This window comes from Scleropages formosus, chromosome 4 (genome assembly GCF_900964775.1).
Source record: "Scleropages formosus chromosome 4, fSclFor1.1, whole genome shotgun sequence".
Taxonomy (NCBI): Eukaryota; Metazoa; Chordata; class Actinopteri; order Osteoglossiformes; family Osteoglossidae; genus Scleropages; species Scleropages formosus.
Genome location: NC_041809.1, coordinates 26,671,459 through 26,693,663, shown reverse-complemented (window position 1 = coordinate 26,693,663; position 22,205 = coordinate 26,671,459). Strand labels below are relative to the sequence as shown.

The 22,205-nt window shown below is 45.3% G+C and overlaps 1 protein-coding gene across 1 annotated transcript; it reads right to left on the bottom strand.

Annotated features, from left to right (window-relative positions):
* Positions 1-1,366: 1,366 nt before the first annotated feature.
* LOC108921229 (multidrug and toxin extrusion protein 1-like) lies at positions 1,367-13,429 on the bottom strand. Its single transcript, XM_018730581.2, has 17 exons — positions 13,166-13,429; positions 12,043-12,144; positions 11,431-11,499; positions 10,794-10,942; positions 10,563-10,605; positions 10,411-10,455; positions 10,162-10,259; positions 9,987-10,084; positions 9,602-9,715; positions 8,145-8,212; positions 6,591-6,699; positions 6,251-6,326; positions 4,183-4,252; positions 3,963-4,095; positions 3,649-3,743; positions 1,984-2,074; positions 1,367-1,845 (listed from the first exon to the last, which is right to left on the bottom strand). The coding sequence occupies exons 1-17, from the start codon at positions 13,349-13,351 to the stop codon at positions 1,583-1,585; spliced, it is 1,809 nt and encodes a 602-aa protein (XP_018586097.1). The 5' UTR covers positions 13,352-13,429; the 3' UTR covers positions 1,367-1,582.
* Between the last annotated feature and the right edge of the window lie 8,776 nt (positions 13,430-22,205).

The window sequence follows — 22,205 nt, the reverse complement described above, 5'->3', positions numbered from 1 at the left end:
ACTCAATGCCTTGTTGACTCAGTCCAAACAAAACCTATATATCGCGAGCGTTGCAAAACAGGTATTCATAGCACAGGTTCAGTTTATATCTATGGCTGATATGCAAAAACGGATGAATTTGCAATAGCGGACGCAAAATAAAAAAAGACTGAAAAAAAATTTGGTTTGTAACTGTTCAAGACACAGGGAACCATCATAGTACGGACATGCATCCGCTAGGATTGTGTTTGTCAAGGGATATAAAACCAGTTTTGTAAGCCAAGTGCACCCAATGCTGCGGAAACAATTTTGTCATGATAATTGCGTACACACTATTATGCAGATTCTCAAATGCTTTTAAGAACAAATAGATGAAGTGAGATTTCTTCGGCAGCCTCCCGCCAAAAAGAATTGTGCATTTGCATCCGTATCTCTCCATCTGTTGGTAAAATGTACTTTGTTATCTCCGAGTTGTCGTTCACGTCGGAGAAAAGCGTACGCGGAATAATTAATCGTTCCTTTCTCAGGATGCATTGAAATGACAATTCTGCTCAGTGACCTTTTTTGGGAAATATAAGAATATTTTATTTATCATTTAAACATTCAGAGATAGTATTAACAAATTACAGGTAATATTTACCAAGTTTTTTCTTATCTACATTTTAGAGCCATTCTTTTAAGCTATTCACATGTTGCTTGTTTAATATCAGCCTTTGCTTGGCTGGAACAAACTTGTGAAAATATGTTATCCTAAAAAATAAACTGATGAAAGTAGTAGTCTGTTCCACTTGGTATTATGTAAGTAATGTGGTGGTGCAGGGGGTTGGACCGGGTCCTGCTCTCCGGTGGGTCTGGGGTTCGAGTCCTGCTTGGGGTGCCTTGTGACGCCTTGCGATGGACTGGCATCCTGTCCTAGGTGTGTCCCCTCCCCGTCTAGCCCTATGCCCTGTGTTGCTGGGTTAGGCTCCAGCTCCCTGTGACCCTGTGCGGGACAAGCGGTTTCAGACGCTGTATGTGTTCTCTGTGTCGTGGGGTGAAAGTGAGACTGACACCAAACGTGTATCGAACACGGTGAATTCGCATTCCTTTAAAGTTTTACTTAAATAAGGGCACATTGAATTTTGACATTCTCACAAGGTCAAAGGCATTCTCAGCGTAACACTATGAGGAACAACATGCATTTGCAAGGGCGACGACAAAGCATCTTCCTCCCTGAAACACAGTAAGAACATGTAACACCTGGGCTTTGATAGAAAACCCTTGCTAAACAGGCACTGCAAGTGAGAGGGACAGGTGCATCAGTCCCGGAGTATTTCCAAAACACATCCTCTCGTGTCTTCCCTGTAGTCTGTGGGAAGGAGTATAGTAGTGCCCTTCCAGTCCTGTGCATCAGCAGGATCTACTGCTAATGGATTTTTTATAAGGGTTAAGTCACCAGCTCATCCACATTAAGAACTGGCTTTGCACCTGAACGATAAGGCCAACACAGGCAAAGATCTGCATGGCAGGAATATAAATATCATCCAGCTTAAAGCTCTGAAGGGTGGGGGGGGGGGGCGATTAAAATGTAAGAGAAAGGAATGGGGAGGAAGAACGCGGCAGTTTAGGGGTTTTGGGGCGGGGAGTCCGAGGACCTGCTAAGTAGAGGAGTGAGGAATATGTTGGCAGCGATGCCTCCTCCCAGGATCAGGAGCATGCAGAAGACTGCCAAGCCCCGCCGCAGCACCAGCTGCCGGACAGACAGCACCTCTCCGATGGTGCTGAGGACCGGCTCTTCCCCCGCTTCGTAAACGGACTTGCTCGGAACCTCCACATCCGCGTGGTCCACCTCGGGGCTCACCTCCGGTATCGGCTCCAGTTGCAGAGCTAACGAACGCAAACACCCGCGTCACGATCTCTTTGGCGCGACACGCAACTTTTCCCCACGGTGATGTACGCATCGGTGAAACCGGCAGCGTCGAAGGGCTTACACCGTGTAGCAAAGCAGTTAGGCTGCGGTCTTACTTTGGATGGAGACGCGTTTGTTCGCAGAACGAGGCCGCTCCCTTCCTTCCAAAGGTGGACGGGATACCTGCACACCAGCCCTTACAAGTGCCTGGGAAACAAATCAGTTGTACGGTAAAAGGGTCAAAGCAACAGCAGAACTTCTCCTGGATCTGCAGGGACCTCCAGCTCACCTAACCTTGATCCAAAACACCTCCTGTGTAAGGGATTCTCATCATTATTTCTAATCTGTTCATGTTCTGTAAATGTTTGCAAGTAATCACAGTGGATGCTCTCTGCACTGGCTTCCTACAGCTGCCCGAATCAAATTCAAGACCCTGGTTACTGTGTACAAATGCATCAATAGAACTGCTCCCAGCTATTTGCAGGTCTTGATCAACCGCTACACCCCAGCCAGACCCCTTCGCTCGTCTGCTTCTGCTCGCTTGGTGGTCCCGCGCGCGAAAGGTAAAGCTCGGAGGTTCTCGGTTCTGGCGGAACGACCTTCCCCTCTCACTCAGAACTGCTGAAACTCTGTCTGTTTTCAAGAAGGGTCTGAACAGTCACCTTTTCCGGACCCATTTCGCCCAAGATCTCTCCAGCTCACGTACGGTGTAAATGTTCGCGCACATCACCAGGCAAAGCCTTTATTCAGCCACTACTCCGGCATTGTATTTGCTCGCTTGTGTATCTTAATATTTAAAAAAAATAAATAAATAAAAAATAATTGGTGGGAGGGTATCAAGATTTGTCTATCCTGTGTTTTATGCACCTACTTGAACGATGAACCTCGGTGCAGCAAGTGGTAGGTAACAAACTAGGTTTACTTGAGTCACATGTCTGCAGCTGTGTCTCCTTCTCTTAATGTAATGAACAAATTGTACTTTTCCTGAGATGTACGTCGCTTTGGACAAAAGCGTCTGCTAAATGAATAGATGCAAATGTAAATGCTAAAGAAGCATGTTTATTAATTCTGCTGTTTATATGAAAGTTTGAAGTGGAGTAGGTAATCTGTTGTGTGTTCTGTGGTTGTTTATCCGTTTTTTGTTTAATTGTTGGGGGGGCGTGGTGGTGCAGTGGGTTGGACCGGGTCCTGCTCTCTGGTGGGTCTGGGGTTCGAGTCCCGCTGGGGGTGCCTTGCGATGGACTGGCGTCCCGTCCTGGTTATGTCCCCTCCCCCTCCAGCCTTAGGCCCTGTGTTGCCGGGTTAGGCTCTGGCTCACCGGGACCCCGCTTGGGACAAGCGGTTCAGAAAATGTGTGTGTGTGTGTGTGTGTGTTTAGTTGCTATAGTAAAATAATTTGGTTTCCAGTGTCTGTGAATCTGAGGAACTTTCATCTAGAATGTAAAATATCTCCTGAAATACGGAAAAAGATTGAAAGTATTTGTCTCAAAGTTGAAAAAAAAAAATAAAAAAAAAAGACAGAGACTGAATGTAGTATGATACTTGTTTCAACTTAAAATTGCTGAAAATTAAGCATCGCACTGACCAACCACGCTGACACAAGCTGCTTCTGTCTTTATATAAATCATTTCGAAACTCAAAAAAAAAAAAAAAACAAACACGGGACAATAAAAATTAAATGTATTTCTGTAATGTGCTTGCTGTAATTAATTTAACATTCAATTATGCTGTATGATTTTGTTTTGTTGAATAAAACTTATTTCAGAAACAAGATTACTCACCTCCTCCATAGCCTTCTTCCAGTCCAGCTTTACTAGGAGAAGGATGAAAAAGGCTGACTGGAAGAACACACAGATGCAGAAGCCTGTCCACAACCCTGGTGGAGAGGAAAACAGACATCACACTGGGAAATAAGCGCCTGCAAAGAAGACGAGCAACTTCTTCATGACCCACAAGAAGGAGCAAATCATGACTAGATGAGACAGAAGGGTTAGAGGACTGTGTATGATAAGCTGTGAGGGGTGCTGAAGGTGTCCAGAAACATAGACCCACACCCTAGTCCCATACCACTTCCATGTCCCTTTCAGTTTCTCACCCATGAGTCCCATATTGGTTGCAAACATCAGGGACACACCGATGGGGAAGCCCACAAAGTAGTACCCCACCAGGCTGCACAGTGCACCAATCATCTGCTTCCCTGCACCCCTCACAATTCCCCCCGTCACACCCTGGAAGAGCACTTAGAGTTACCATGGTTTCTGCAGAATGACAGTTTTAGAAACATCCACAGAAAAGACGTAAAGACAATCCCTCACTGCGGTGGCATCAAATATGTGGAAAACGCTGTAGATGATCATGACCTTCGAGACCCTCTGAATGATTTCCCTGTAGCCAAGAGAATGAAGAAACGAAAGAACAGAGTTGACAGCTGCCAGTATATTATTTACACCCCTTGTAAAATCTTGTATTTTAGATCTCTTGCATCTGGTACAAAGTGATTTTCATCAAATTTTAAAACACATTAAAAAAATATTTGCACACAACATTTTACCTTTACTTAAACTGCAAGAAATAATGGCCTGCACTTACAAGGATGTTCTTCAATGAACATCAAACCGAACTGGAAAAAACTGAAAAATTTTCTTTTGCCATCTTTTCTAGCACTCATTTTGGAAATGACGGACTAATTGTTAGCAATTCCAAGAGTTGGTCAAGTTACTCTACTTAGAGCTGAGGTGAGGCACTGTTGTTTCAGTAGTTGTTAGTATTAGAGCGATTATGGATTTGGGTGAATGCCTCGTGTACTTTCACATCGGCTTAGAGTGTCCTGGAGCAGTTGAACCTGCTGTCAAGTGAAGTTATTGAGCCATCTTGGTTGGGACACCATTGCCAACAGAGATGGAGAGGAGCTGCTGAAAACAGAGCTTCTGGAACCCTGAAGATCAGCGGGCCTTTGACGCTTTTTCTTTGACCGAAAGCTGGGTGTGGGCAAGGCTATGGAATAATAATTCCCTCCAGAAGTTTAGTTTTTACTAAATGCAATTACAGTCTTGGGTTGGAACTTCACTATATTGCCATTGCCTACATTTGGATCAGATGTTATCAATGTGACGTTGCCTTTGCCAGGTTTCCTTTATACGCCATTAATTTTAAATTCTAGCAGCAAAATCAGACAGTTTAAATGTGGGGAATTCTCGGGTGTGAGTTTAGTAGGTGGGCTCATAATGCAAAATTTTTGCAATACCCTCTGAATTGGCAGGATGCTCAGCAGTTTGGAATGAATGGGGTAACGATTGTCTGAAAAAACTGTTAAACACAAGTGGTTGTTATGCATTTTGTTATATTTAACAATGATTCATGATATCATATTGACGGTAACAATTAGGAAATCATACTTATAAAATGATGAATGCCTCTTGTGTCCATTTTCCTACAATAAACATATGACCATTTTACATTTTTACAATTGTTCTATACCTTTAGTGGTTTTAAGTCTGTACCCCTCCGAGACTTGTTTCCTTTCAGCTCAAACGCATGAAAAATTCATTTACTAAATTACGCTTTTCACCCAAAAGTCTCATAATGAAGGCTTCATATCCTGATATAATATGTTCCTTTGCAGTTTACATTAGGTTTTGCCAGGGTTAATTATTTCAGAAAGAAAATACATTAGCTAACATTATTCATAACTCAATTAACATATTACTCGATCTCCTGTATTCTACTAGTTGCAAAATTTCAAGAGAGGAAGAAATGTATGTTTTTTTTTTTTTTTTTTTTAATTTTCACTTAGAATAAATCACATTTAAACTATTCTTGTAAATGACAGCTGGTAGGTTGTAAAAGATATGATTAAGTGACTTTTTAAATGACTATTCAGCTGCTAGGCTGAAATTCACTACTTCATGCTGTCACCCCGTTATAAAGAAAAATATTTTATAAAAGCCAGGGTACAAAGGCCATTTCCTCCCTGGCAGTTAAATGTGAAATTCTATGATCCACTAGAATATACAGTATTAGTAGTCAATACATTACACTATGGGAAGCAGCATCATTAGCCTGACACTGTCCTGGTGAGAGGTCCCTCCTTTTACCTTATTTCTTAAGGCTTGAGTGGAGGGGGTTTAGAGGCAAAATGAAAAAAACTAAAATGTTCTGACTCACTGCTATACAGCTCAATTTTCAATGATCACCGCTGTGCAGCGGACTGGAAAGGCTAACTGGTGGACTGATGCAACAGCCAGCAAAGGACGCATTAAACGAAATGCCATTAGTTGTAAGGCGTTACCTCAGTGCCGGCCTTCTTGACGACAGACGAACGGTAAAGTAGGGAGATAAATTCTCAGTAATAATTTGGCTAAAGTAATAGCCTAGAGCACTCACTTATCGGTTGTAAACACATATCCAATCACATTCTTCAAACATCCAGAGGTCACCGCTGTGAAACAGGATACCATAACTGGAAAAGAGAAAGAACCATCACTTTTCTAATCTCACAGATAATTGCTATAACAATACTTATATACAGCTGTATACTTTTATATTAGCTTCTTAAGGAAATGTCTATATCAGAAGGATGACTTCTTTACACGTACCTACCGCGGTCTGTGGACCTATGTTATTTCCAATAAAGATAATGTGCTGTCAGTGATTTAAAATGAATTGCAACAGTTGTTGTGCAATGCAAATAATAATCACGAGCACATACACAACTCCCCCTCACCTGCACACAACAGGGATACCTTGCCAGACAGTTTAGCCTGCTCTGTGTTCCCTGCCCCAAGGGCATTGCCCACCCTGACAGTGGCGGCCACAGAGAAGCCTAGAGGGAGCTGACAGGACACAATGCAGGATTATAACTGGAAATGGTACAGAAAACATAACATTATTTTCATTGGTCTACTGCACTACACGTGCATTTACTTTTATTTCAATATTTTAAAAAAAAAAAAAAAAAAAAGTGACAACAACATTTACTTAATGAAGTTAAATGGTATGTACCAAAAGTTTGTTATCAATTACACACACAGAGCTGAAACCGCTTGTTCCGAGAGGGAGGGGAGGGGAGGGTAGGGTCAGGATGGGACGCCAGTCCATTGCAAGGCACCCCAAGCAGGACTCGAACCCCAGACCCACCAGAGAGCAGGACCCGGCCAAGCCCGCTTGCACCACCCCGCCCCGCTGTTATCAATTAACTTAATAAGTTAAGTTTTTGAAATACTGAGAGTGGATGAATTATTAGGAACAGAAGAATGGCCATGGTCTTCATAGACTTCTTCATGGTCTTGTATCAGCAGACATTGGTAGAGAGAGTATTAACATTCACACTATTTAAACATTGCGGAGAAAGCGAGCACCCTCGGGCACACTGTCACCTAAACTGGCTTTATATTTCTTTGTAACCATGCAGAACTGTAATCAGAGCCATTGAATCCAATGTGACAGCTGCTGATCCACCTTCATATGTGGATAAGTATAATATCTGGCTACAGACAGGTACAATGCCTTCATCAACATTTTTTGGCTTTCTCAAACACAAACTGACACAGCAGTAAGAAAAACAGCAAAACACTACTCATCACACTCTCACACACACACACACACACACACACACACTTTCAGAACCGCTTGTCCCATACGGGGTCGCGGGGAACCGGAGCCTACCCGGTAACACAGGGCGTAAGGCCGGAGGGGACACACCCAGGACGGGACGCTAGTCCGTCGCAAGGCACCCCAAGCGGGACTCAAACCCCAGACCCACCGGAGAGCAGGACTGTGGTCCAACCCACTGCGCCACCGCACCCCCACTACTCATCAAACCATTTACATTTTTCCACTGTCCACAAGTCCAGGATTTGTGCTCGTGACCTCAGGTTATGCGTTTTGCGCGTCAGCCTTGGATAACAGTGCTTTCCAAACATTCGTACCAGACTTCTGTTTTTCAGCTCTTTTCACCCTATTAACACTTTTGCCATTTTCCCTGCAATACAGGCAATGACTTGTGTCTTTCAAAATCACGCTGTATGAAATGCTCACAGTGAAAAATTCTGATTGCCAGGCCTTTATCTCTAATTTTCACCATAGCAGCACCCACACATGTAGCTTTCCTGTAACAGTAATATAGTTGCATCAAAATCCGAGTGCTTTTTATGTGGTGACTGCAGCGTTATTTTCAGTCCCTTTAAGGGAGCCTAGCAAGTAATAAATACTGTAGTGCTTCTGTGAATTGCTGCCTTCTTATGGGTATAATTTAACAAGGGTATGCGGGTATATGTACCATGTATGCAACAGTGGCTTGTTCATAGATCACAGATTGAGCACCAAGTTCCACTTCACTTATCAGTCCTGCAACAAAGAGAAATTAACACGATATGGAAAAAACTACATACAAATGAATGAAAACACTTGTCAGGGTCTTTGACAAGTTGAGTGGTTGGCTTGTTAAAGCAACTTATAGTGTTAATGTATTTACAATTATTTACCCAGAGCAATTTTAGGGTAAGGACCTTGCTCAAGGGTACTATAGCCAGAGGGGAGATTGAAACCAGTGACCTTTGGGTCTAAAGGCAGCAGCTCTAACTACTATACCACCAGCTGTCCCCTTACCCAGTTACATGGTCTTAATCCATATTCAACAATTTTACCCACTGACTAGTCCCAGTAAACCCAGGAACCCAAACGAACATCTTTACCAAAACTGAGGAAAGAGGGGAGTTACTATATCAGTATGAAATACAGGCCTGCATATGAATGATAAATGCTGTTCTGTAGCAGAATGAGTCCATCGGTTCCACTGTCCTTAAATTGTGCTGAACCCTGCCGAACCTTCTCGACGAGGTAACTCATTTCACAGTGAGACGGACAAGGTTTGAGAGATCTTCAACGGAGATGCTACTGATTAACAAAGGATTTTGTTCGTCAATTATAAAATATCTTGTTTTGTGAGAATTTGTGAATTGTTAACAGAATAGAAAGAATGCGATAGTTTGGAACGCTAACTTCAATATATCATGCACACAGTGCAACAGTAATCATTTCAATAACCAGGAAACGGTGAATTTGTAAAGCTGATAAAATATTAATGCAATATACGGGAAACATTGTATATTACTGTAAATAACAGACCAAGAAAGAGACAAAGAAGTTTAACTATGTGTGCATTTAATACACCGTATTACAACTAGCAAGTGACCCAAACTGAATCAGTTAAAGCATTTAAATTCTATGAGTTTTTTGTTTTGTGGTTTTTTATTTTTCATACTTTAGTTTTGGTTTTTTCTATGCATCGCAAGTATCCAGCTTTTCCCAAATTTCATCACACTGCGCTAACAGCTTTAAGGAAAAATAAAGTAAGGACAGACCACAATTTTTTGGAAATTTTAACAGTACCCGTGCACTGTAGAAAATATCAAGTGTAATGGAAACACTTAACATGGTATCTGTAGGTTGTCATAACCGTGCAGGTACAATTAAAAGAGTAGGCCAAAGGAAACGTACAGTGCAAATCTGTGCAATTTAAAGATGGCATAAATGCTTCCAATGCAAGCCAGAGCAGTACAATGCAGTTTGGTACAGAATGCTAAATGTTAGCGGAAAAGGAGTAAAATGAGGAGCAGAGATGGCACGTGTTTGTATTCGCAGTTTTAGTTTTTTTAGTATTTGTTTTTTGATGAACAAGAAGGCGCGTTCCGTTTCTAGAGAACTCTGTTGATGCTGGATGGAATGAAGACTGACCTGCAAGGAATCCTGCAATCTCATAGGTCCACCACTCGAGACAAAGCATAAGCATGCTAGGAATGGCCAGATAGATGAAGGAGCCCCACTCCTGGAGACACTCCATAGACCAACCTGAGAAAAACAGCAGGCGGGGCGGCGTAGAGGTTAAGGAACTGCGTTGTGACCAGGAGACCCTGCTATTGTATCATTCAGCAACATCCATGACATCATGTCATTTCTATTTAGCCATATAGTAAATCAATAACATTTAAGAAAGATAAGGTTTGTAAGTCACTTTAGTGAAAATCTACAGTCCCCATTCCATACGCCTCCTTTCCACCCCCCCCCCCAGCCATTCCACATGCAGGGCAAGCTTAACCCTCTCCAGCCTTGCCGTCATTACCTCCCCACGTGGCTTTGTGCAGACCCTTCCACCGGATGTAGATGTACAAGAACACAGCCAGGGAGAACTGGGAGATGGAGTTGGCTGCGGCCGACCCACTACGAACAGGTGACACAACGTTACCGCGTGAGCAGCTGGAGGCTGGGACAGTCAGTCAATCTCGGGCTGTACTCACGCTACTCCCAGGTCCAATAAGTGCAAGAAGATGTAGTTGATCAAGGCGTTCAAAATGTTGCCTGCTGCCCCTGTGACCACCTGTGGCCATATTATGCCCTGTAACCAACGCAGTCTCTGTTAGGGAATAGCATAATGACACAGCCTCATAGTGCATTTTTAATTTCCTTACAATGTTCATCTAAGCTCCTAGCAGCAGTATGAAAATGTTGAACGTCAACTGGGAAGAATAATTCCAGCAGCGTCTCACCTGATTTTGAAGGTATCTTCCCTGAAGCTGGTATAAGAACGCTGCCTGTGGGGGATGGAGACATGTTAGCGGACCCAGGGCAACCTGCCTACCGGGCGCGTGACAGTAATCGCACTTCCTGTGGAGTTTGTCAAAAAAGCATTTGAACTTACGGGGAGGGCAGGCATGAACACCTTCACGTACAGCTGTGAGAGTCTGTGGTAAGGGAGGCCCGGCAGCAACAGCGCAAGAGAAACAAAGAAATGAAGAGATTGAGAAGAAGAAAAGACCTACACCTTTGCCTGACCGCACGCTCTTTCACGTTCCGATCCTGGAATTGCCCCCCGCTGAGCCACTAGATTCGTGAAAGGGTCACTCAGAGCGGAGGTGTTTCAGAACCTCACCTGGCCACGTCAGGATTCTGCCGTGTTGCAAGGAGGATGGGCTCAGTGTTGATGAACATAGCCCAGCAAGGGAAACATGCCAGCAGCAGGATGAGCGCCCCCCGCTGTAGGATCACACCCACGCGCTTCAGGTTTTTGCTCCCAAATGTCTGCCAGAAGGAGAGCAGGGACCAATGCAGGCTTGAGCACTTCCATTTAGAATACTTAATTAAATAAATGTAAATGTACGTGTCTAAGCCCTTGCACACAATGAAAAGGGACACCTGTAAGCCTGAACTTCTCGAACTGAGCCACACGCGTGCATTTTCGTAGTAGGAGCGATGGCGGCGAACTAAAGTGGACCCCAGGAGACGCATCTTCAAGGGTTCAGTTCCTTGCTGATTGCCTGGATCCCTGATATCACCTCCCTGTCCAACTTTCAGTACTCATGTTGAACAAAACTACATCTTAAAACAACAATCTATTATCCACCAAAGTGATACACTGGACAAGTGTCACAATAGCAATTTTCTGAATTTTAATCCATTGTGACACCCTCAACTTGAACACAGACTCCAATAATCTCTTGATCCTGTTGAAAGCCAGCTGTCTTTTCTACAAACGTGAGACAGAGACCATATTTTTTGGCGTTGCCTACCTGAGATATGAGTGTGTCGCAAGCAGATGACAAGCCAGAGCCAATAGAGATTCCAGTGACATTGATCACCTGCAAAATAAAGAATACATACACAGTGACGCAGCCATTCACACACTAGGGGTAATTAAACATCATCAGATCACCTGAAATGCATGTGTTTGGACTGTGGGCGGAAACCAGAGCACCCAGAGGAAACCCATGCAGCCACAATGAGGACATGGAAACTCCACACAGACTGAGTAGGGATTGAACCTATGTTCTCTCACGCCACCCAGGTGCTGTGAGACAGCAGTGCTACTTGCTGCACCACTAACATAAGAAATGACTATAAGAAATAAAGGTAATTTCCATTATTAATACTGTGTTGTAGCCCCAGCATAAAATGAATACACACGGACAAAACAGAAAGGGTACAAAGCAGCAATAACAGGGAATGTGACTAATTTGCGCTAAGATCAAGTTCTAGAAGGTTCAGTGAAAGCCGAAGCCATAAGCAAGGTACAATGGATCAACCGGCACATCCAACCATATAAAGAGAAAAAGAGGAATAAATCTCTGCACGTCGCTTGGGTTCAAAAGCTCGTGCGCACGTTCGAAAAAGAGGTGACTTACAGCGATGGCGAGAGCCACCCCAGCCAGCTCCGTCTTGCCCAGGTGGCCACAGAACACAGTGCTGACCACACTTATCATGAAAACCATGAGCTGGGAGATGAACTGGGAACAAGGGGGAAAGAAACACACAGTTATGAGACATGAAAACTAAGCACTGGAAAAGAAACCATGTTTTCATTGTGTCCTCCAGCAATTGAGCTCATAGCTGTGTGTAGCAGGTCAGGAAAGGGACTAAAAGAGACGGAAGGTTGTTGGTTCCCGGCCCTCTTGCCGCTACTGCTCGACTACCCTGAAGAAAGTGCCGCACTTATTCTAACTCCTGCAGTAAATACGCAGTACTGTGAGGTATACATGATGATCTGCCAAATGCATCAATCTCTTTGAATAAAAGCGACAGGCAGGCAATGAGGTAAAAACACGGTTCTAAACGGACAGTTTAGAGTATTTTAGTGACGCTCGGCCCGCTTGTGCTGCGCACAGGGGTCCAGTTGCCTCAGTCAGGACATCAAGTGAATGGACGGAAAACGGACAAAATAACTGGGTCCATCTGCTCCCTACTCTGCAAGTAAGTATAACCGGACTGAAAAGTTGTGAATGAATTTAGCACGTTTTTTTCCCCATTGGCATTAAACTTTATTAAGTAAAGTTGTTAATACAATGCACAATTAAAAACGTTTACTTATCATCCTGCTTTAAATGAAAGAGCTCGAGAAACGGAGCTACGCAGAGCGAGGGAGAGTAACGGGCGGCACGGTGGCACAGCGGCATTTGTCTCACACACACAGCGCCTCAGTGGTGCGAGAGGACGTGGGTTTGATCCCCACTCAGTCTGTATGGAGTTCGCATGTTCTCCCCCTGTCTGCGTGGGTGTGCTCCGGTTTCCTCCCACAGTCCAAAGACATGCAAGTTCCCCCATCATAGTGTGACTGATGAGTGACCCGTAGTGTATCTAGCAGCGTAAGTCACCTTGGTGAATAACATGTGTGGGCTAATAACACTACATACATAGTATCCATTCATTGTAAGTCGCTTTGAAGAAAAGCGTCTGCAGCTAAGTGACTAAATGAATCATGTAACTGAAACAGCGTTTCCGGACAGCGCACCACTCTCACTCGGCTCTCACCACGGGTCCGGCCAGCTGCACGATTCGGACCATCTCCTCTTTGTACTTCAGCGGCATCAAGGCGCGCGCGCGCCTCAAGCACGAGCCGCAGCAAAGCAGGTGCGGGTCCTGCGTGCGTTCTCCGTCGCGAACGCTCTCGCTTTTGACGCTCCCGTTCGTTTCCTCGGAGTGCGCCGTCCGCTCCATGTTTGCCGGCAGGTGCTCGTTCGGTTGGCTCGCGGCGGCGCCTCGAGCGCGGCCGACCTCCGCTGTCCTCGCGACTCCGCCGCGCTGCGGTTAAAACGGCGGGACCGCGCGCGTGATTAACGCGAGTTTGTCATCCCCACGCCGCTGTCCACTCAGGAGCCTCGAGGCAGGAGAGGCGCTTCACAGACGCTCGGTGCCCGGCGTTATTAATTAAACGGGAGTTTTGTCACCCGAGGCGGTAACACGTGGAGACGCGGCCCTCAAGGTTGCAGCAGCAGGCATATGTTCTCGAAATATCTGTGAATAACCCCATTTTAGGACGAATGGTGAATAAGGTGTGTGGGCTGATGACACTACATAGAGTTCATTGGAAGTAGCTTTGGAGAAAAGCATCTGCTAAATACACACACACACACCTTCAGAACCGCTTGTCCCATACAGGGTCGTGGGGAACCAGAGCCAACCCGGTAACACAGGGCATAAGGCCGGAGGGGGAAGGGGACACACCCAGGACAGGATGCCAGTCTGTCGCAAGGCACCCCAAGCGGGACTCAAACCCCAGACCCGCCAGAGAGCAGGACTGTGGTCCAACCCACTGCGCCACCGCACCCCCTGTCTGTTAAATAAATAAATGTAAATGTAATGTGAATGTAATTTGGCTGACACATATTTAAAATCAAATTCTAAGCGCATCAAACTCACATTCACATACAATCATGCAGTCTACGGCGGTTTTTCTTAGAAATCGCATTCTGAGCGATCCCAACTCAAGAAGTCAGTGTGGAGGAAGAACGTGAAACATGCAACGAGGTCGGACTGTGCACTGACTCACTGCAGATGCAGTTGCTCCAGCATTAGTGTTTGTCTTCTTACATTACATACACACCTTTGCTGAAGCCGCTTGTTCTAAAGAGGGTCATGGCAAGCTGGAGCCTAACCCAGCAACGCAGGGCATAAGGCTGGAGGGGGAGGGGACACACCCAGGACGGGACGCCAGTCCGTCACAAGGCACCCCAAGCGGGACTCGAACCCTAGACCTACCAGAGAGCAGGATCCTGGCCGGAGCCCGCTGTGCCACCGCGCCCCCTTCTTCTTACATTATGGAATCAAAATAGATTTAGATTTCAGCCCCAATGAATACAACATCCTTCATTCATGTCAAGTGAAAAACAATTCTAAATCTTTTTATTGATCAAAACCATGTCTCCACCGTACTCTGTGTGCACTGTTTAGTGACAGTGTGTATAGCGCACAGTGCAGAGTCGGTTCGAGAACGAGCGGAAACCGGAGCACAGCTTTGGCAGACTTGACGAGCCCGGTAGACGCCGCTGGGCCTGTAGGTGGCGCTGCCCAGCAGAGTGTTAACGTCCTCTGTCGCAGTTTCGGGGACCGGCCACCAGGGGGCTCCCTCTCCTCGTACGGACTAGGTGCGCCTGTCAGCGGGAACCTCGGCAGGGTTTGTTCGAGCTGCTATGCGAACCATCATTACGGAGAGCCCGTATGTCTTTGTTCCAGTCTTCGCTTCTTTCTAGGAATCAGGATGTAAAAACATGTGCTTGTCATCCCTATATGTCTGCTACAGTCAATAACCTCTAAGACTGCAACATTTTTTTCAGCATCTTGACTGCAGCACGAGGGCTGCAGCTGGAAAGGCGCCGACTGTTCTAGGGGCCACACCTGCAGGGGGTGTCCGAAAGCCAGTTATTTCATTGCGCAGCACTGTTCTTTCAGGGGTACCAGAATTAACAGCTCCGGCCCTGTGTGCCACATGTTTCTTAGTTGATCTGTATCATTATTATAAATAGGCATTTATTTATTTAGCAGACGCTTTTCTCCAAAGTGACTTCCAATGAACTCTATGTAGTGTTAACAGCCCACACACCTTATTCACCAAGGTGACTTACACTGCTAGATACACTACTTGCAAAGGGTCACTCATCTATACATCAGTGGAACACACTCTCTCTGTCACTCACACACTGTGGTGAACCTCAACAGCATGTCTTTGGACTGTGGGAGGAAACCAGAGCACCCAAAGACTTACACTGCTAGATACACTACTTGCAAAGAGTCACTCATCTGTACATCAGTGGAACACACTCTCTCTGTGTCACTCACCCACTGGGGGGGGGGCTGAACAGCATGTCTTTGGAGTGTGGGAGGAAACCAGAGCACCCAAAGACTTACACTGCTAGATACACTACTTGCAAAGGGTCACTCATCTGTACATCAGTGGAACACACTCTCTGTGTCACTCACACACTACGGGGGAACCTGAACAGCATGTCTTTGGAGTGTGGGAGGAAACCGGAGCACCCAGAGGAAACCCACACAGACATGGGGAAAACATGCAAACTCCAGCAATGTACCACCTGCTGGCCCTCATGTGCTCTTTAAGAAGATCTAACTGCAGAATTTGTTGTATTTATATAGTGTGGAAGTCTTGAAATTCTCTCAGCTAGGGCTGTGCGCTCAGTCCACTGCTGTTCACTCTGCTCACTCACAACTGTGTAGCAATGCACAGCTCGAACCACATCATCAAGTTCGCCGATCACGTGACCGTGGTGGGTATCATCAGCAAGAACGACGAGTCAGCATACAGAGGGGAGGTGCAGCGGTTAACGGACTGGTGCAGAGCACCAACCTGTCCCTAAACGTGGACAAAACAAAAAGGGATAATTGTTGATCTCAGGAGAGCATGGAGAGACCACTCTCCGCTGAACATCGATAGCTCCTCCGTGGAGATCGTCAACAGCACCAAATTCCTTGGTGTTTATCTGATGGAGAACCTCACCTGGTCCTTCAGCACCAGCTCCATAGCTAAGAAAGCCCAGCAGCATCTCTATTTTCTACGAAGGTTGAGGAAAGCCCATCGCCCACCCGCCATCCTCACCAAATTCTACAGAGGGACTATCGAGAGCATCCCGAGCAGCTGCATCACTGCCTGGTGTGGTAATTGCACCGTTTCAGATCGCAAGACCCTGCAGCGGATAGTGAGGACATCTGAGAAGATCATCGGGGTCTCTCTCCCCTCCATCACCGACATTTACACCACACGCTGCATCCGCAAAGCCACCAGCATTGTGCATGACCCCACGCACCCCTCGCACAAACTCTTCACCCTCCTACTGTCTGGAAAAAGGTACCGAAGCATTTGGACCCTCACGGCCAGAGTGTGCAACAGTTTCTTCCCCCAAGCCATCAGATTTCTCAATACCCAGGGACTGGACTGACACAAACCCTCACACACACACACACACACACACACACACACACACACACTCCATGATACTGTACTGACCAGCTGTATTTTTTTGCTGCTAATTAGTATATTTTATCTATAGAATGTATAATTATATTGTAATATCTTCTATTTTTACTCTGTTTATTGTTTTGTTCATTACTGTACTTGTGCTGTTTGCACGCGTCTTGCACACATGCACTTTATGCAGTCCTGCGCAGGTAGCTTTGTGTTGTTTTATGTAGCACCAAAGTCCTACATAAGGAATGTTGTTTCCTTTCACTGTATTCTGTACCAGCTGTATATGGTTGAAATGACAATAAAGCCACTTGACTTGAAATGTAAATGTATAACATCGAGGCACCTCTGCGCGCACCTGCTGTGTTTCCATGTGGCCACTAGAGGGAGACATTTCATAGCAGTTGAGAGCAGTTTACGTTTACTTCTTTAACTAAGTTTTTCTCCAAAGACACTTACAATATTAATCTACTTACAGTTATTTACACATTTATACAGCTGGGTAATTTTCCTTGAGCAATTTAGAGTGAGTACTCAAGGGCATGACACCTGGAGGTGCGATTTTAACTGGCAACCACTGCGGTATTAATAACTGCCCCATACTTTGACCGGTTATTGCATTATACCACACACACACACACACACACACACACACACACACACACACACACACACACACACACATTTTCAGAACCGCTTGTTCCACACGGGGTCACGGGGAACCGGAGCCTACCCGGCAACTCAGGGCGTAAGGCCGGAGGGGGAGGGGACACACCCAGGACGGGACGCCAGTTCGCCGCAAGGCACCCCAAGCGGGACTCGAACCCCAGACCCACCGGAGAGCAGGACCCGGTCCAACCCACTGCACCACCGCACCCCCCTGCATTATACCATTATTTATGTTATTCTGGGATGATTTATAATCATGATGTTATTAGTAAGTTCAGGTGAGATGGTGGTATGTGAAGCATGGCCGAAGCTTCATAAGGCCTGGGATGTGGGTTCAGATCTGGCCCCGTTCTCTCTGTATGGTGTCAGCATGTTCTACTGCAGGGATCTCCTGGGTGACACCCACTCCTCGTGGTCCAAAGTCGTTCTGCTAAGCTGAAATAAATAGGGACTGAAAGAACACCTTGCGATGGACTCACTAACCGTGTAACTGTCCTCTCCGCAGCGACTTTAGTTTGCTGTGACCTCCACCCATGGCACATTATGTTCATATGCAAATGCCCTCCGCATCTACACTAAGAAAGTGTTGAATTTTTGCCTGTCCCACAGCGCATTCTATTCACCTACAGTTACATACATTTATTAAATTGATTCATTCATTCTGTTCATTTATTCATTCTGTAGTCAACTGTCTTCTTTGTTCTGATGTGCTTGTTTTCCTTGCTTTATGCCTGTGTTAAAGCGCTCTGTGTCGCTGCGTGAGAAGAGCGCTCTATAAAAATGAATTGAATTGAATTGAAATCAGCAGGTGGGGGCGCAGTGGCGCAGCAGGTTTGGCCAGATTTTGCTCTCTGGTCTGGGGTTCGAGTCCTGCTTGGGGGGCCTTGCAGCGGACTGGCATCCCGTCCTGGGTGTGGCCCCTCCCACTCCACCCTTGCGCCCTGTGTTGCTGGGTTAGGCTCCAGCTCGCTGAATCCCCACTCGGGACAAGTGGTTTCAGACTGTGTGTGTGTGTGTGTGTGTGTGTGTGTGCGTGTGTGAATTTAGCAGAAGCTTTTTCTCACGGTGACATGCATTTACAATTAACTGGTTTTTAGCTGATACCTGTAGATCCTCTGCACTGAAGTCCCTACAAACATGCACATACTTATAGAGCAGAGCTATGTTACCCACTCACTCACTCACTCACTCACTCACTCACTCACCACATTCAATTTAATATCACAATTTGCCAAAAACCCTTGTCTTTTGACTGTGGAAGGACATCAGACCAAACCCACACAAATACAGGGATAACACAGAAACCCACATATAGACCGAGTCAGATCTAAAGCTGTGCCCAAAGCCGCAGCCCTGGACCCGCGCGCCTCCATCACTACCCGCTGTGCCACCATACTGGCCGGAAGATGATGAAAATAAGTCAGAAAGTAAATTGTTTGTTTATCGGTGTCTTTGCACTGTTTTGTAAAACATTGCTGCTTGACACTGACAATTTGCACTAGTTAAATTTGCGGCGAATATTCACGTTAAGATGACGCACAAGAAGTACTTAGGAGCACTTCAAAATGTGAATATGGTGTGGGAGCCTCCATTGGACATTATGGGCTGCTTAATTTCAATATGCACTCATCTCTTCCTTTCAGCCAACGTAACATCAGTTTTCAACCTTCAACCTCTCCTTGAGGAGAGCGACACCTTGCTGAGTCACTTGTTCTTCTTGCAATCGCCAATAAAATTGCAACGCTTTAGTTTACGGCAACTGAGGACAATTTCATTTGATTTTTATCTAGGAATGAATGAGGATTGGAATGCTACCATAATCTATTGTGCCCTAAATATTTCTGATGACGGTGTAAGAGCCAGTATGGGGAGATACAGAGGACATCATTCGAAATCAGAAGGGCTCATTTGAAACAGACCTTTATTCTCCTAGTAGTAGTTATACTAGTAGCAGTGAAGTCAAGCTGAAAGAGCCCTATTCGTAGATATTTATTTATATTTATTTATTTTGTTGACACTTTTCTCCAAAGCAGCTTACGATGTTAAGGCTACAATTATTTACCCATTTATCACATGGGTAATTTTACCGGAGCAATTTAGGGTTAGTACTTTACTCAAGGGTACTACAGCCAGAGGTGGGGATCCAACCTGCAACCTTTGGATCAAAAGGCAGTAGCTCTAATCACCGCATTAAATCACTGGCTGTCCTCATGTAAACGCAGAAGGTAAGTCTTTGGACATGTTCTCCACCAGATCTTCTTTCTTTCTTTCTTTCTTTCTTTCTTTCTTTCTTTCTTTTTCTCATTCACACACACACTTTCACATATCCTCCAACATTCCCCAGACTTGGCCATGTGTAAATCAGGAGTGTCAGTTTCCACGGATAAAGGTGCAATTGATTCCCCTACCAAAGGGGAAAATAGAAAGAAAGGAACAGTTTGTCTTTTTCTTCCTCCTCCAAATCCAAATCCCAGAAGCATTTCTCTCTCACACATTTCAATCGGCTTTTGATTACAGACCGAAACTTAGGCTCGGACATTTTTCGGATAGATTAAAAGCTACTGTGGTTAGGTAATTATTCTAAAGTGAACATATTGCCAGTTTGATTTTAATCTGATCAGCATCCAAGAAGTATTTCCCTTGGTACAGGAAGTAATGCAGTCTTTATGCAATTATTTTCAAGCAACATTTTAACAGTGAAATCCCGTTGTGTTTTAAATGCTTTTGATGCTTATGTATAACAGAGATGACTTCCATTTCCGTGGTGTTCGGGGCGAGAGCATTAAATTAGCAAATATGAATCCAACTTAAGTGATAGACTTGACATCACTTCCACTGAATATCCCCCACTACCACCAAAACGGCATTTGGAGTGAAAATGTTTGGGGAAGGGATGAATGAGATAGTTGGATGCATTTAAGCATCCGCGGCCCAGAATTATTCTCCTGGCTTCAGTATTTGCCGCTTCACTGCACAAACGTGCAAATCCAGCAAAGAGTCCTCTGCAGGGCACCCAGATCACAGCTTTCAGATGTGTATATATAGGCAATAATGGAAGACTGGCACTGCTATACATGTACTGGTTTAAATAGTATAATGAGGGGGTATTTTGCTCAACCGCACGCAGAGCTGGAGGCTCTGTAATTACGCTTCGTCTTTCTCCTGTGGTACTCGGGATCACAGTTATTAGAGCCACAATGCACAGCCAGCCACTTGTTTTCCGCTCGTCGGGAGCCTTGCATTTCAATTGCTTCAACAGAAGAAATTAGACACCGTAGTCTAGGTGAAGGCAAAAAAAAAAAAAAAACCGACAAAAAAAGTTGTTTTCATTCCGTCACATTCTGACAACATTTCAGTTTCTATTTAACCTTGAGTCATAGGCAGCAAAGGTAATGCGGATGGTGGCAATGTCAGGCACTGGAACGTGGCCAGGTGTATTGTGCTTTGTCCGTCTCAGTCAGAGGTGGGGAAGCACTGTTATCCTCTGTGGTCAGTAATAAGTGTGAACAGGCAGGGCATCAAGGAAAATGTGGTGATGCTAAACCGGTCTTTTCTCGCCAGGAGTCCTGCAGCAGCTCTGCCACATCAGAAATCTGCTCCATTGCGCTTGGCCACATAAGGCCACTTGTGCCGGTGCCAGGACCTCACGTTCGGCCCACTTGCTGATGCAGCGCTGCTCAACTTCCGCTGTACTGGGTTACCCTCCATGGAACTGAATTGAGGAGGCGTTGGCATGGATAACTCAGCCCTGTTTAAGATTTTTTAAAGTTTTTTTTTTTATTTAACAGCCACTTAGCAGACACTTTTCTCCAAAGCAACTTCCAATGGATACTATGTAGTGTTATCAGCCCACACACCTTATTCACCGAGGTGACTTACACTGCTAGAGACACACTCTCGCTGTCACTCACACACTATGGGGAATCTGAACAGTATGTCTTTGGACTGTGGGAAGAAACCCATGCAGACACAGGGAGAACATGCCAACTCTCCACAGACCGAGCAGGGATCAAACCCACATCCTCTCGCACCACCCAGGCGCTGTGAGACAGCAGCGATACTTACCGTGCAGCCATGCCACCCGAGGCCATGTGGCTTGTGACCCAGGAGTTACCATAACGGAAGAACTCATACAGTTTTTTCTGTCATGCTGCACCACAAAGATTCACAGGCAAATCATTTGCAACGTTGTTGCAGTGACGTGGTAAAAAAGAGAAAATGCACAAATTATTACTAAGTGCCACCATCAGTTGAGCCAATGATTCAAAACTATTGTCTAAAAACATGGAGATAATACAGAGGGTGGACAAAACAGAAGCATATAAGAGTATTATTATATGAAGAACCTATTGAAGAACAGAAGAGCTTCGGTCTTCCTTGGAATGCTGTCATACAAGTCCTGAACTGTGCGTAGCTGTAGGGTTGCTGGACCATTCTTCGAGAAGAAAAGCCTTCGGTTCTTTGAGGGATGAAGGAGATCGAAACCTCCTTTGCACTCTGTGCCCCATAAATTCCCACAAATGTTCTGCGATGTTTGGATCTCGTGATAGGAGGGTCATGGAAGGTGTCGGGCTCCGTCCTGGAGTTCTTCAAACCGCTTTGGAGTTTGCCTAGCAATTTCTGTAGAGGCATTATTATCGTGGAATATAGGAGGTTTGTGAGGGAACCTGGTCCTGCAAAGTGGCCTCATCTTCCTTGACCATACTATGACCACGCAGTGCAATCCTTGGACCTAATGACTCCCATGAGATGGTTGCCCGTACCATTATGTATCCTCCACCATGTTTAACACTCGGCAACGGACATTGTGGTTGAAGGCATCCTTCGGCTTTCTGCAAACGTGAACCCATACGGACGTCGGAAACGGGGTGAAAGACCATATTACTTTTTTCCATTCTTGTGGGCTCTATGTTTCATGCTCCTTAC